The following is a 16,272-nucleotide window of genomic DNA, read 5'->3' as shown; positions in this document are numbered from 1 at the left end:
TCAGAATTATTCTCCCCTCAGTGAAATTCAGAACAAGGTGATCAGTATTAAAGCAAAATCTAATTGCTCCCTACATATTATCTTACTGATAAAGGCTGCCTTGTGCCTCTATTGTTGCAGCAGCAATATCATATGAAGGAATAATGATCTCAGTTCCCCAAATGTCGGTTCTTATACAGCCAAAATGGCACCATCCATGCATAAGGAGGGAGGTGTTAGCGGACTTCAACAAACCTGAAGTTTTAGAGAAGTTAAAAAACATATTTTAAGGGGGGGGACCCCTAAAGGGTGAGGAGGGCTCCTGAAACAGAATGCTGACAACAGCTACAGCTACAGAATGCTGACTAAATGTTACTCATACTCAGAACTGATTTCTAGCATTGAATATCATCACCCATAGTACATGAAGTGGTATCTGGTGACTTCCATTGCAGGAAGCATCTGGGTGGCATTAAGCATTTGACCACAAGTGGGAGCCCTTGTCAAAGCCAAAGAAAGAAAGAAAAGGAAATAACACAAAGCAGGTTTAATATGTATACAGTGGTACCTCGGTTTAAGAACAGTCCTGTTTACGAACAATTCAGTTTACGAACTCCGCAAAACCGGAAGTAGTGTCCCGGTTTGAGAACTTTACCTCAGTCTAAGAACGAAATCCAAACGGTGGAAGAGCACCGGCAGCGGGAGGCCTCATTAGGGAAAGCACACCTTGGTTTAAGAACGGTTTCGGTTTAAGAACAGACTTCCGGAACGGATTAAACTGAGGTACCACTGTACACAATTTGAATCAAGTATCAGCGTCTTGGGAGTTGCACAATGATCGTCTTAATTCAAGTCTTTCTGTTCTTTGCGTGACTGAGTGTCCTATTTCTGATGTTTTATAACAACTAATCAGTTATTCCAAACTGATTTTTGATGGCAAAACCTTTCTTGACAGAGAAGTGTATGTTAGGTTGGCCTTAAATACAAACGGAAATGAATTTCTTCCCCATCCCTGTACATCCTTGCAAGTTTTCAAAGCTGGATTAAAATGTTGTTACTACTTTCCTTTCAGGCTGGGTTTTTCAACAGGCCTTTAAGGAAGAAAATGGAGAAATAGAGAACCCTCCAGAAGAAAACTAGGAATTTTACAAGGACTTGTCCTCAGGTCTTCCTCAGAAATGTGACTGTAAAACACTGACTTGGAGCAATCTAGGCGGTCACAAAAGTTTTCTTGAACACTAACAGAAAGTGCCTAACACTAAATACACACACACACACACACAAACACATGAAGCCAACAAATCAATGATAGAAAAGGGCACACAGCACATGTGCGTCTAAGGAGACTTTGGGCTTCTGCATCTCAAGCAACCCATTTCCATGGGGCATGCAGACTCCTTTTAAAACCCAGGAGAGCTTTAAAAGCAATTTGGGATATGGCCAGAATGGAGAGTGGTCTACAGAGGAAAGGAAACAACAGTGGAATTGTGGGTTGGGACCAACTGGCTGAAGGTAACTTAGCTTAGCTCTGCAGCTCTGTAGATCCCAGTCATTTCCTCCTCCCCCTCCCAAAAAAAAATGGTGTTTGCTTTCAGAGCAGCACTGTCACATTTATAGGGCAGTGTGTTCTATTGAACTAAATGGGATGCACTTCCTAATAAGACAGGTTTCCTACCCATCTGGCGTTCTACTTATATTTTGGAATACAGCCACGTTAGCCCCAGACAGCACAGCCATCCTTCCCCAGGCTGAGAGAGAGTATTGGATTTGGGATCAGTCTCTGATACGTACAGCAAACGTTTTGTAAAGTTGCTGTTCTGTTGTTCCAAAAGAGGGGCGAAGGTGCAGAATCATTTCCCATAAGTAAAAGAATTCAAAGCTTGGTACTTCGCTGTAAGCCTGAATTTCAAATCCTGAACATAGCTGTTGGTTTGAGCGGTAAACATTTGCTTCAAAGAATAGCACTCAGAAGGCATCGTTTTGAAAAGGAAAGATTTCCCTGCTCTATTTATGATGAGACACGCAGATGTGTTTTGATCAATTTATTGTATGACCATCAATATATATATATATACAAGTGCAGTGCTGGCTGGTGCTGTCCATTCCTGACGCCGCCCAAATTTTTCATTCATTCACTATTCTACAAAAGGAGGTTTGTGTGCCTAGACAAACTTAGTTTCTGTGGTTTCACTAAGATTTTTGAAAAGATAATCAAATCTGCACACACCTTTTTCAAACATTTAAGAGATGGGGAAATATATAGGGGTGGTTGTGAGCTCTATGGTGCTGGTGGGCATTTAACCCTGGTTGTAATATATTTCCTCCATTAATCTGGCAATTATATTGGGGGTGGGTAGGATGTAGACAATGCTGTTGCTTAAAATAGTGCCAGTCAGTAAAGAGCCACTCATACATGTGGCTTGTAATGAAATATTTGCTTAAATATTTTTTTCCAATTTAACTGGCACATTGGAATTTTGGAAATGTGAGCAAGTATTTCATGGAATGACTAAATATCATTATGTCTATTAGAGGGAGTGGGGTCCAAACCCAAAACTTATCTATGTTGCCCTATTGCTACAAGGTTACAGATCAGCTGTATTAGCATATAACTACATGAAGATTGCAAGTGGCCATAATTGTGACATGTGAGGAATTCACAGCATGAATAATCACACATATTTGTTTGGTACGGCATACATTTCACACTGGAGATTCTGTTGTTTGCCATTTAAGACATTGTCAGAAAAACTCATCAAGAATCCTGTTATTTGCACATAAATTAAAAGGAATGGAAATTCAGATTTAGGATTATACACTAATTCCTACAGGGAAATGCATCACAGTATCAAGCAATTAAAAAGAAACAAGAGTCTAGCGCTACAATGAAGCAAGGTGACCTCCCTTGGTTTTCATTTTTTGCTACTTATGGGTCGAGGAATTATTTAAACAGTAGCTATGTTAAGTGTCTGTCTGAAACACTATTGTGTACACTGTATCTATAGAAATACACTGAAATAGATAGAATGTTTAAAATCCTAATAGAGCACAAAACACAGTGGCCCAAATCCCACTAAATTTAGCCACAGGTGACTGAAAGCACAAGAAGGTTATTTAGATACAACTAACTTGTTCCAATTAGCCGCTTTAAAAAAGGGAAATCCATTCATTTTAATGGAACTCAATTTAAAAGTAAACTTGCTTAGCATCATGGCCTGAAGATTGCACTCAATGGCCCATTTAGTCTAATTTAAGACAGTGAAGCTCTACTGGAGAAAGTTGGCTGCATATTGTTATCTAATATTGTTTAATGCAAGTCTAATTATCTTTCCCCAAATATATCACCTTTCTTCTGCACTATGAAAATGTTTTGCTATACATTCACAATTTGAGTAGCTTGTTGTGTATATAAATGTGGATATTTTAAATGTAAGCTTGGTACATATTGTTTAACTTCAAAAGTTTTATCTCTTTTATGCTACCCTATCTGAATTTTTCACTATTCTTGGTTGGTAGGTTATTCCTCTCCCCAAGAATGAACACGTACACGAGAGCTAGTTCACACATGACAGCAAACCACAGGAACCAGCCTTGCCCCTGTGCACTTCTTCCCATTGTGTTTTCAATTAGTTACTTACTGTTTGGCAATAAATAAATAAAACCTTGCCATTACATCTGATCTAGGAAATAACAGTTTGCACTAATCCTTCAACCTAGGATTGTAGAGCCAACTTCAAACTGGCTTACAATCCTAGTTCAGAAGGAAAGCAGAAACCATGGTTTACCGATCTGGGTGCAGCAGCAAGCTATGGTTTGCACTGAAGTGAGAATTAAGCACAAGGAGACAGGAATAAGGGCAAAAGAATGTGCTAGCTCAAGGTTTATTCCAGTAGTATAAACCTGTTACCATTAAATATATTTGAGTATACACAGAGTTAAATAAATTTTCATTTATTGTTTTAAGTGATTATGTTAAATTGATGTAATGAGTCTGATTCATGCCTTATAGTATCCATTCATTCATGAGTCTGAAGCAAACCATGAGTTCATTCCTGAATGCATACTGTTTGTTTGTGTATGCTGGTTCCTAATACAATTTCACAATCCTGTCTGAAGAAGATGAACAAAGCCCTTTGTTTAGTGAATATAACTTAGCAGAAACCACAGACAGACCCACAACTTGAGACTTCTGAATAATTATGACTGTGGGTTGCCAGTTCTTGAGCAATTCCTCAAGATCAGTCAGCTGTGCACCTGGAAAGATGAGATAGTGAATCTTGACCTCATTCTATTTCACCCTCCTTATGTGTAATTTCTAGTATCGTAATGAACTGGATCCAACCTCACCACACTATCATTCAGTGTCTGTTCCGAAGCAAGTCCCACTGAATTCAATTGGTATTAAATTTCTAGGAATGAAGTATATAGCATTGCAATCCAAATCAGTTGTACCTGTGACCCAATGAAATCAGTGGGACGGTCGTGACTTAATTTTACTGTTTGGATTGCTTCATGTGAATTATTTCATGCAACAACCCTGTCAGGTGTAGGTATTGTTGATGGGGCAGAGAAAGTAATCACCAGGTGGCCTTAGGCAAGCCAGAGGTGAGAGATGTGAACCACAGGAGAGGATATTGCTGTTGCACTCAAGCATAGCCATCTGGTTGGCCACTGTGAGAACAGGACGTTGGATTAGATGGGCCTTGGTCCTGATCCAGCAGGGCTCTTGTGTTCTTATCTTCAACTCTGCTTCTTAACCATAATGCTAGAAGGGACATGACTCAGTGATAGAGAACCTGGTTTGCATGCAAAATATCCCGGGTTCAGTCCCTGGCATCTATACACCCCTGTCTGAAACCCTGGAGAGCTGCTTCCAGTCAGCGCTGAGGATACTGTGGAAGTTGGATCTGTTTAAAGTGACATGATGATGCTTTAAATGTTGAGTGCAGATAGGGCCTCATGCTAGAGTGGAAGAAGAGGAACAGGTACTAATAAGCATTATGACACTGGTGTTGTGCAACTTATGTGAGAAAGCTTATACCCAGAGCAAACTTAGTTGATCTCTAAGGTGCTACTGGACAATGTTTTATTTTTTTTTATTTATTTGAGATAAATAAACACAACACAATTTTGAAGATAGAGAACAGTAGAAAAGAAGAGCTTGCTTCTACACGGTTTTTTGTTTTTATTTTTGGTCTTTCTACATTCTTCTTGGCATTGCTCTATTAAAAAGAAAGAAAACACACTCCAAGTATTTGTGTCATTATATGTATTTGTATTTGTATATGTATATGTATATGTATATGTATATGTATATGTATATGTATATGTATATGAATAAATCCCCTCTTTCATGGAAAATGTGTTTTTCCAGGAACAAAACATTGGTGTTGGAGATTTCCCATAACAGAAGCAGCTTTCTTGATATTTCAAAGTGTATAAATTTGAAAGTGCAACACTAAAAACCTTTTGATCACAGGTGCAGAATATGAAAATGTTGACATAAGTAAAAGGACAAATGATTGTTGTTGCATGTAAGCGTCCAAATTCAAGATGAATCTGTTGCATGAATTTCTAAGTTTCCTTACTAGCACGGATCTAAATGACTCACTGACTTCTCCCACACTGCTTAACAATGTTCCTCAGAAGAAGTTGCAACATTCTGTGTTGATACAGGGTGAGCATGAATGGAGGGGGTGGCCTTATCAGATGAGACGCATATCTTGAATCACTGCATCTCCAGGAAAACATCCTGCCCATTCATGGTGTGCATTTCATCAAGTTCTTGCTGCATGAACCCGATTTTTAGAGGGCAGAGCCATTATGAAAAAAAGTAAATAAAACAAGTGGCTTGTTTCTTAAAAATAAATGTCAGAAATGAAGTCCATTTGGAAAAAAAAAATTCTCTTAGCAAAAAGATGTAACAAAAGTCCACAAAAGGTGTAAGAATGTGTATTTCAAAAAGTGATAGCCAACATTAGATATACCCAGAGGAGACCTGTTAAAATCAATGAATTTAAGTAACTTTATTTCAATGGATCATCGTCCATTGTGATAACATGGTAAAACTGTACCTTTTTTTGTATGGAAATTGTCACTTGAATAAACACTCTTCTCCTTGTTGTAGGTTTCCACTCCTTTTTTGTTCATTCATGAGCTGGTGACATTAAGCCACCAGTGTTATATTTCAAAATATTAATAAGCTCCTTCAACATTTGTTTAAAGATGAGCCAGAAATTATTTTGGCTTTGTGTCTTGAAATAATCCGTAGAGTTTTTCAAACAGAAATTCCATCCTAAAATGAAAAAGGCAAACACAAAACATTTGGTAAGACATAAATGACGCTCGCTTCATAGTGTGCTAAGAGAGTACCCACCCCAACCCAGCTATTTACTATGAGATTTCTATGGCAAGTGTTTCTGAGTATTCTGTTGACCAATGGAATTGTATCAAAGTTAACATTCAGCTAATATGGGCAGGAAAATTTGTTGTTGCTGTTCTTTCTGTTCATCTATTTATATACAATATGGGTTTGCATATGCACCATACATTTAAAGAACTATTACACCACTTGAATAGTCATGGCTCCGCCAAAAGAATTATGGGAGCTGTGGTTTGTTAAGGGTGTTCCAAGTTGTCAAGAAACCCTATTTCCGCTCACAGAGCTACAATTCTCAAAGTTCCCTGGGAAGAGAGGATTGTTAAATCACTCTGGAAATTGCAGCTCTACAAAGGGCACTAGTACTGGTGTGCATATTTCAGGGAACTCTTATTATGGTCTCTAGGGTGCACCTGTCAGAAGAACTTGAGCCATGGACGCAGGTGGTGCTGTGGTCTAAACTGCTGAGTCTCTTGGGCTTGCTGATCAGAAGGTCGGCGGTTCAAATCCCTGTGATGGGGTGAGCTCCTCTTGTTCTGTCCCAGCTCCTGCCAACCCAGCAGTTTGAAAGCATGCTAGTGCAAGTAGATAAATAGGTACCACTGTGGTGGGAAGGTAAACAGCATTACCGTATGCTCTGGTTTCTGTCATGGTGTTCCGTTGTACCAGAAGCAGTTTAGTTATGCTGGCCACATGACCTGGAAAGCTGTCTGTGGACAAACGCTGGTTCCCTCAGCCTGAAAGCAAGATGAGCACCACAACCCCATAGTTGCCTTTGACTGGACTTAACCGTCCAAGGGTCCTTGAACTTTCCCCCCCTTTTTTGTAGCATGTGAGGAGCACTTCTTGTCCTCATTTCTATTGTGTCCCTCTAGGGCAACACTTTCCACCTTCCCAACTGCAGCCCCTTTCAGAAAGAGATGATTTGGCCACGGTACTCCACACTCAGTTTACTTCCAGACTGGATTATTGCAATAGCTCTGTGTGGGACTTCCCTTGAAGACAACTTGGAAACTTCAACTAGTTAAAAATGCAATAGCCAGATTATTAGCTAGGGGTCCATTTAGAACTGACATAATAACCCTTGTTTTAAAGTGCCTGCATTGGTTGCCAGCGCATGTCTGAACCTAATGTAATCCTCACAACACCCCTGAAAATTATAGGCCAGTATAATTATGCCTATAGTGCAGGCCTATAGTGAAAAAGTATGGCTTGGAAGGCCAGCCAGCTTTGTGATGAAGGCAAAATTTCAGCCTTGGGACTTCCAGACTCACATCATAGATCCCGACACTAAGCCAGTTCTCAGACAGAGGAAGGAGCTTCCTTACATCTGTTTAGGGAAGCTTAGGTGACGGATATCTCAAAGGAAACTATGGTACAAAAATGGTCCTCTGCTGGGCGTCTCTTTTGCATGCAGTGGCAAAAGTGGGCATGAGCAGGCAGGTACAGCATACTAGGAAAATTCTGTGGAGAAGTGGTAACAAAAAGCCCACACATTCTTAGTCATCCCTCCGCTCAAGAAGGCACTAATATAATACAATACATTAAGGAATTTTACACGAGTCTTTGCCAACCTGGTGCCCTCCAGGTTGTTGGACTACACCTCCCATCATCCTTGACCATTGGCCCTGCTGGCAAGGGCTGATGGGAGTTGTAGTTCGAAAAGAACCAGGCAGCCCCCTCAGGGTTGTTTTAGACACAGAACCTATTTTTTTAGAGGTTCACTTTGCTTTAGCTGTTATTTTACTGGCTTTAAAATATAGTTGCGCTGAATAGGGTCCTGGCCATCCGCCCTAAAGTTCTGCCCTGGCAGCCGTCCGTTTTCGTCACTTCTGGCCGGCCTGTGAGACGAAAAAGTTGAGCTTTCAGAGGGGGGCGTGCTCGGAGTTCCGAGTTATGAGGCAGGTGAATGAAAAAAGCTCGCGCGTTTGTGGCGGGAGAGCGCGGGCCCTGAGAGACTTTTTGTCTCTGGGCGGCGACGTCGGGCCGCAGGAGGTGTTTGTTGGCAAGGGGAACGGGGAGGGGCTGCCGCCTTCTCTCCCTGGGGGCTCCTTCCACCAGCAGGAGCGTGGCGGGGGTGGCCGGCGGTGGGCGGAGCTGCCCTGCCCTCTCACGACTTCTCGTGGCTCGCGCAGCTCGTTTCACTCGCCTGCCGCGGCCGAGCTGCACCTTGCGCCCTCGCCTCGACCCTCCTCCCCTCTCTTTCTTCTGCTTGGTACAGTCGCCAGCGCGGTCCCCTCTCCGCTGGGAACTATGGGCGCGAGAGGACGCTGCGTGAGCTGCCTGGCTGCGAGGCGCCTGCTGCTGCTGCTGCTGCTCAGCTCAGGTAAGTCGGCGGCTTTCTTGTCGGGCAGGTGGGAACTCGCCCGCTGCAGCAGGGCAGGAGCCTCTGCTGTCGCCTCGGGACGCGCTTCTTCTGCCAAGTCCTGAACTGCAGCGGGATGCGAGGCGCTTGCAAAGCAAGGGCGCCTCTTTGCTTAACCCCCAACCCCAAACAAACCCACCAGCATCGGAAAGAAAAGTCTCATTTTGCGCTCCATTTGTAAATCTCCCCAGGAGGAAAACACAAACAAACCTTCTCTTCTCTGCTGGTGAAAACTCAGGATGCCATTCAGCTAAGTTTTACTTAGAGTAGGCCTATTGAAATTAATGGGATTGACTTTCGGTGGATCTAGAAAACTTAGTCGCACTGCTGTCAATCATGGGGTGTGTGAATGGCGCTTTTAACTCTCTTCTGTTGAAACCTGTGAGACTTGACAGTCTTTTTGCATTTGGGCAGGATCTTCATAGACTATCATAGAATTAGTTACAGGTAGGTAGCTGTGTTCGTCTGCCATAGTCAAAACAAAATTTAAAAAATTCCTTCCAGTAGCACCTTAGAGACCAACTAAGTTTGTTATTGGTATGAGCTTTCGTGTGTACTTAGTTGGTCTCTAAGATGCTACTGGAAGGGATTTTATTTTATCATAGAATTGTAAGTGTTGAAAAGGAACACGAGGGTCATCTAGTCCAACCACCTGAAATGTAGGGATCTTTTGCTCACTGTGGGTCTTGAACCCACGACCCTGCGATTAAGAACTTCATGGTCTGCTGACTGAGTTGTCTTTATAACAACAACAATAACAACGATAAATTGTTGTGGATAATATATAGACCAAGGGTGTAGATGAAGAGGAAGAGATTATAAATCTTGGCAGCCCATGTGGATGCAGGGTTTCTTCTTGGACTGGGGAGACTGATCCCCATTCAGACATGACACTTGCTTGAGGACCTCATTCCAGACACTCTCAGCCTAGGCTACCCTGCAGGGCAGGTGTGAAGATAAAATGGGAAGAGAATTGGGTATGCTGCCTTGGACTCCTTGGGCACAATTATTATTACTAATTTGCTTTTTGTTTTTAAAACAACCCCTCTAGCATTTCTGTACTGGCATTCAACTGTTGAAACCATTTTAGCTCAGTAATTATTACACCATTCTTGCAAGGTAGTCTGGTATGTTTATATCCATATTGCCATGTGATCCTTAATGTGTTACCTCAGGAGTAAGCCACCCATGAGACTTACACCCAGATAAGCATGTAGGATTGAGGTCCTAGTGAATTAATGGCTAAAGTGAAATTTTAAACAGGGACTTCATGGCTCATACTCTTAGCCACTACAGCAAACCAACTCTTATCTCCAGTTGATGGCCAAAAGTCTGGAATCAACCCTGCAAGGGGATGCCAGGGATTGAATCTGGGCAATGCAGATGCTCCACCACTGAGCTACAGCTCTTCCCTAAGAAACAATAAAGCAACCCTTTGGTTATACTACTGAGAGCTAGATGAAGTGGTGTTGTTGCTTTTGACTTTGACATGTATGACTAGGCTTGCTTGCACCACTTGTCTAGACAGCAGACTCTGGGGTGTTCCTTCAGCTTGTGTTCCTCACCTCCTCGCACAGCAGCATTCAGCAGGGCAGTGATGCTTGCCTGACCTCCTGTCACCAGTGCTGCTGCAGCACACCAGGAGGCCCAAGAGTAGGGCTGAGACAATGGTGAGGGCAGCACAGTGTGAATGCACTGGCAGAGGCAATCCAGCACCCCCAGCAGTACATTTGTACCACGCTGACCTCACTGCCGACTCACTTCTCATCCTTTTGCTCCAGATACACCACAGTGTTGGGAGGTATGTAAGCACTTCCGCCATGCCAACTGCTGCTGGTTTAACATCTAGAAGTCTCACAATCCCCTGTAGCCAATCATGGTGGGGAAGAGGCACTCTGCACAGGCTCAAAAAGATTCCTGTCCTTACTGTTATTTCATATTTTCTGGCCTGGAATAGGAGTTCATGTTGTAAAATGTCAACAACAACAAAGCTGGGAGTGATGGAGTCCAACAAGATCTGGAATGCCCACCCCTAGCTTAAGCAAACCACTGTATTGTTTCAACTCCTAGTTCTGAAATATGGAGATATTGGTGTAGTAATGATCATGTAATTATAGGTTTAAGAACCTTAAGGTGGTTTTTAAAAAATCCTTTATAGTTGAATAACTTTAAATAATAATCTTAACTTGAAGTTATCTTACATGCCATGTTCATTCTTGGGCCAAGATGAATGTAAAGTTTGGAAATCTAAACTGCCTTGTGTTTTTGGATAAGTTTACCCATATTTTTATGGGAACAGCAGCTGCAATATTCTCATGTCATAGCATTTTCTCTCAATGTTTCCAGATTGTAAAAATCAGGGTTTTTTTTAATCTATCTGAGCTAATGATGGAGTTGGATGGCATGCAAAAACATTTACCTGTAAGAAGTTCCAACATGTTATTTCAGTAACTATGGGAAACATTGTGGAATGCAGTGCCAGAGGGAGTGAAATCAGATACAAAAGACATTAACCTTTTGGAAGAATTGTGGCATGAAAACCACCCTGTGATTTTTTCCCCCCAAGAAAGGATGAAGTCTCAGTTCATGAAATGTTCTATCTGCATTTTTGTCTAATCTGCCTTTTATTCTCATGGTGAGAGTATTTGGACTTTAAACAAAAGCACCAATTCACGCTGTAAAAGCACCCAGCCTAGAGTGACAGTGTGTACCAATACTGTCAAAACAGTGTAGATCAGCAGTTCTCAAACTTCGTGTGTGCGTGGACCACATGGAGTGGTGATTTATGCAAAAGAGAAATTGGCTCCAAAACAGATTTTCAAAGATGAACATGGAAGAATTTTGGCAATTGAGATACAGATTCAAGGAGAAAAATTTTTGATATTTGGAATTTATGCACCGAATGAAGGGAAGGCAGAATTTTATAAGAAACTGCATGAGACATTAATGGACTATTTGGACTATAAGGTGATTCTTTTAGGGGATATGAACGGCGGCGTCTCTACAAATATGGACAAAGCACAAAGACAGGTGATCTCCAAGGATGGGAGATTACCTAAGACTTTCTTCGAAATGACTGACAACTTGGACCTGATTGACATTTGGAGAACAAGAAACCCTCTCGAGAGGGAGGGAACATTCTTTTCGGAATCACAGATGACCTGGACAAGAATAGATCAAATATGGATTACTAGTGGAATGGCTCCAAGGATAAAAAAAGTGGAAATCTGCCCGAAGACATGCTCCGACCACAATGCGGTAAAGATGGAAATGAAAATAACAACAGCTGGCTCCTTTAGATGGAGAATGAATGACACCTTATTTAGAGATCCAGAGGTTTACCAAAAGGCCCAAAAGACTTTGAAGGATTACTTTGAGATAAATCTGAGGACAGAAGTGGAGAAACGAGTGATCTGGGACGCAAGCAAGGCCGTGATGAGGGGTTTCCTGATACAACAGAATTCCTTAAAAAGGAGGAAACAGCATGAGAAGAGAGATAAGATTCTGGAAAAGATAAAAGATAGTGAAAAGAAATTGAGATCTAAACCAAAGTCACATGAGATCTTGAGAGAAATTAAATTGTATCAGAAGCAATATATGGAATTGATGAACCAGGAGATTGAATGGAAGATTAAGCAAATGAGACAAAAGACATTCGAATCGGCAGATAAATGTGGAAAACTCCTATCATGGCAATTGAAGAAGAGACAGAAATTGAACACAGTCACAAGTTTGGAGGTGGATGGAAAGAACATTTCTAAACCAAATGAGATCAGTAATTGCTTTCAGAGTTATTTCAGAAGGTTATATGTACAAGGGCCGGAAAACGAAAGAGAAATGGAAGAATTTCTCGAGAAATATGGATTACAAAAAATTTCCCAACAAAGTATGCTGGTCTTAAATGAGAAAATAACTGAACAAGAAATAGAGGGTGCCATTCAAAATATGCAATTGGGAAAATCTCCAGGGCCAGATGGATTAACCTCCAGATACTACAAAGCTTTGAAGGACTGGATAATACAGCCGCTTAAGGAGGTTTGCAACGAGATATTAGAGGGGAAAAGGGCACCCGAAACGTGGAAAGAAGCTTTTATTACACTTATACCAAAGACTGAGGTTGATAAAAAACAGATCAAGAACTACCGCCCTATATCATTACTTAATGTGGATTACAAAATATTTGCAGACATTTTGGCAAAAAGATTGAAGAAGGTGTTGATGGAGGAGATTCATAAAGATCAGGCAGGCTTTCTCCCGGGTAGACATATATCTACTAATGTAAGGAACATAATTGATATTATAGAAATGTTGACAGTGAGCATTAATACAAAGGCAGTTTTAATCTTTGTGGACGCGGAGAAAGCCTTTGACAATATATCTTGGAAATTTATGAAGAAGAACCTCCAGGGGATGGGGGTAGGCCAAAAGTTTGAAAATGGTATAAGTGCAATTTATTCTGAGCAAAAGGCAAAGTTAATTGTAAATAATGTGGTTACTGATGAACTACTTATTGAAAAAGGGACACGGCAGGGGTGCCCAATATCCCCATTACTTTTTATATCGGTCCTGGAGGTTTTGTTAAATATGATTAGGGGGGACCAGCTGGTGAAAGGGATTCAGGTCGGAGCCAGACATTATAAATTGAAGGCCTTCGCAGATGACTTAGTATTAACATTGCAAGAGCCAGACACTAGTACCAAAAGAGTTTTAGAACTAATTCAAGTATTTGGTCAGGTCGCTGGATTTAAATTGAATAAACAAAAAACTAAGGTACTGGAAAAAAACTTAACAAATGTTGAAAGAGAGAGATTCCAAGAGGAAACTGGGTTAACAGTGGCAAAGAATGTAAAATACCTGGGGATTAACATGACATCTAAGAATGTAAACCTATTTAAGGATAATTATGATAAGTGCTGGACAGAGATAAAGAAGGATTTAGAAATATGGTCGAACCTGAAGCTTTCCTTGTTAGGTCGAATTGCAGTAATCAAAATGAATGTATTGCCTAGAATGTTATTTTTGTTTCAGACATTACAAATTGTGGATAAATTGGACTGTTTCAAGAAGTGGCAGAAAGATATATCTAAATTTGTCTGGCAGGGCAAAAAGCCCAGAATTAAGTTCAAGATACTTACTGATTCCAAAGAAAGAGGGGGGTTTGCCCTGCCGGACTTAAGATTGTACTATGAATCAGCAGCTTTCTGCTGGTTAAAAGACTGGCTACTTCTTGAAAATGCAGACATTCTAGATTTGGAAGGATTTGATAATAATTTCGGCTGGCATGCATATATTTGGTACGACAAGGTTAAAGTGTATAAGGGTTTTAAAAATCATATTGTTAGGAAAGCACTATATAATGTTTGGATTCGGTACAAAGATTTACTGGAAAATAAAACTCCCAGGTGGCTTTCACCAATGGAGGCTAAGGAGGTAAAGAAACTTAATATGAGAACTAATTGGCCAAAATATTCTGAAATCCTAGAACAAGAAGGTGGTGAATTCAAACTACAAAGTTTTGAGAAAATAAAGTCCAAGGTACGGGATTGGCTCCATTATTTTCAAATAATGGAGGCTTACAAACAAGTCAGGAAAATTGGTTTCCAGGTGGAGAAATCGAAACTAGAAACAGAATTGTTAGAACCCAATACTAAGAATTTATCAAGAATGTATAACTTGCTGTTGAAGTGGAATACAATAGATGAGACAGTGAAGCCAGCTATGATTAGATGGGCACAGGACATAGGTCATGACATTATGTTTGCTGACTGGGAGCAGTTATGGACCACAGGTATTAAATTCACGGCATGTAATGCCTTATGAGAAAACATTATGAAAATGATTTACAGGTGGTACATGACTCCAGTCAAGCTTGCGAAGATTTATCATTTGCCCAATAACAAATGTTGGAAATGTAAAGAGACTGAAGGTACCTTCTTTCCACCTTTGGTGGACCTGCCCAAAGATTAAGGCCTTCTGGGAAATGATTTATAATGAGATTAAGAAAGTACTTAAATGCACCTTTCATAAGAAACCAGAGGCATTTCTCTTGGGTATGGTCGGCCAGCTGGTGCCGAGGAAGGATAAAAATTTCTTTCTGTACGCTACTACGGCAGCAAGGATTCTTCTAGCAAAGTATTGGAAGACACAAGAGCTACCCACGCTGGAGGAATGGCAGGCGAAAGTGATCGACTTTATGGGACTGGCAGAAATGACCGGCAGAATCCGTGACCAAGAGAAAGAGACTGTGGAAGAAGATTGGGAGAAGTTTAAAATATATCTTAAGAGTTATTATAAAATTGAGGAATGCTAAAATGCTAAGAGAGAGGGAGATGTAGAATTACAGCGGCAAATTTTGTTTGATTTAGGGTAAAATTGAAAAGGAGAATGAATTTATATTTAAATTGACTAAAAGGGTTGTTGAATAATTGTAAAAAAAAAAAAAGGATGCAAAAAGTGGAAGGTATGGGGAAGTCCGAGAAAAGAGGCTTATGGAAATAAGGTTAAGAAAGTATGACTTTTTGTGTTTGTTTTCATGTTGTTTTTGTTGTGTTTTTTAAAAATTGGAAAATTAATAAAAAAAATTATTTAAAAAAAAAAAAAGGAAATTGCTGGGGGACTTGGTGGACCACCGTTTTTGTTCTACAAAGCAAACCACAAACCACAAATTTTAACAGCCATAGTCTTGCTTTTCTAATATGATGGATGTGCCTGTTTTTGTTGTGAGAAAGTTCTGTGAATTGTCAGCTTTCACCTCAGGTCTGGCTCAGCATTCACCCTGCTTTTGCATTTAGACTTGAGGGTGGCAAGTGATGAAAACCCAACCTTTCACCGTTATGAGAAAAAGAAAATGTTTTTTAACCTTCAGAGCCAAGCGTTATAATTAAACCCATAATAGGAGCCAATTCCTAGAGGCAGAGGTCCCTTCAGCCCCCAAATAAAATATTTGAAGGCCTGGGGCCCCCAAAGTTAATGGACATTGCCATTCAAATGGTGTGTGTGCCACATCATGTGATTGATTATGTTGGGTAGGGCTTATCTGTCTCCCCCCCCCCCATATTTTATTTAAGTTGGCACTCCTGAAACACATCACCATATTATGAAATCATGGATCCTAGGCCATGTCACTGAGGAAGGCCCCTGCCCTGTTCACTGATAAATGTTGAGGGACAAGGCCTGCTTAGCCTGTCAGAAAGCCTAGCCCTGGTCAAAACAGCCATGATTTCCATTGCCACTAAAACAAATCCAGTGCAGAGCAAAATACAGATTTCCTTGAATGTTCTGGGTTACTTGAATTAAGTGGTTCACAGACCACGGTGGTTAACCAGACGGCTATGGGAAACCCGCAAGCAAGACCTGGGTCCCCACAGCAGCATTCAACAATATTTTGCAAATGAAATCAGATAATATGTAAAGGACAAGAAGTACAGTGGTACCCTGGGTTACAGACGCTTCAGGTTACAGACACTTCAGGTTACAGTCTCCGCTAACCCAGAAATAGTACCTCGGGTTAAGAACTTTGCTTCAGGATGAGAACAGAAATCGCGTGGTG

The 16,272-nt window shown here is 40.9% G+C and overlaps 2 protein-coding genes across 2 annotated transcripts in view; both read left to right on the top strand.

Moving 5' to 3' along the window:
* The window catches only part of ITGA1 (integrin subunit alpha 1), a 66,194-nt gene extending 60,093 nt beyond the window's left edge, over positions 1 to 6,101 (top strand). The window contains exon 30 of the mRNA XM_079994735.1: positions 1,052 to 6,101. Within this exon, the coding sequence (XP_079850861.1) occupies positions 1,052 to 1,096 (45 nt within the window). The 3' untranslated portion in view covers positions 1,097 to 6,101. The remainder of the gene's footprint in view (positions 1 to 1,051) is intronic.
* A 2,112-nt stretch (positions 6,102 to 8,213) lies between these two features.
* The window catches only part of ITGA2 (integrin subunit alpha 2), a 66,150-nt gene continuing 58,091 nt past the window's right edge, over positions 8,214 to 16,272 (top strand). Inside the window, exon 1 of the mRNA XM_079994693.1 lies at positions 8,214 to 8,684. Within this exon, the coding sequence (XP_079850819.1) occupies positions 8,255 to 8,684 (430 nt within the window). The 5' untranslated portion in view covers positions 8,214 to 8,254. The remainder of the gene's footprint in view (positions 8,685 to 16,272) is intronic.

This window comes from Podarcis cretensis (genome assembly GCF_951804945.1).
Source record: "Podarcis cretensis genome assembly, chromosome: 11".
Classification (NCBI taxonomy): Eukaryota; Metazoa; Chordata; class Lepidosauria; order Squamata; family Lacertidae; genus Podarcis; species Podarcis cretensis.
Note: the sequence above shows the minus strand (reverse complement) of the source record. Positions and strands in the feature narration are given on the sequence as shown.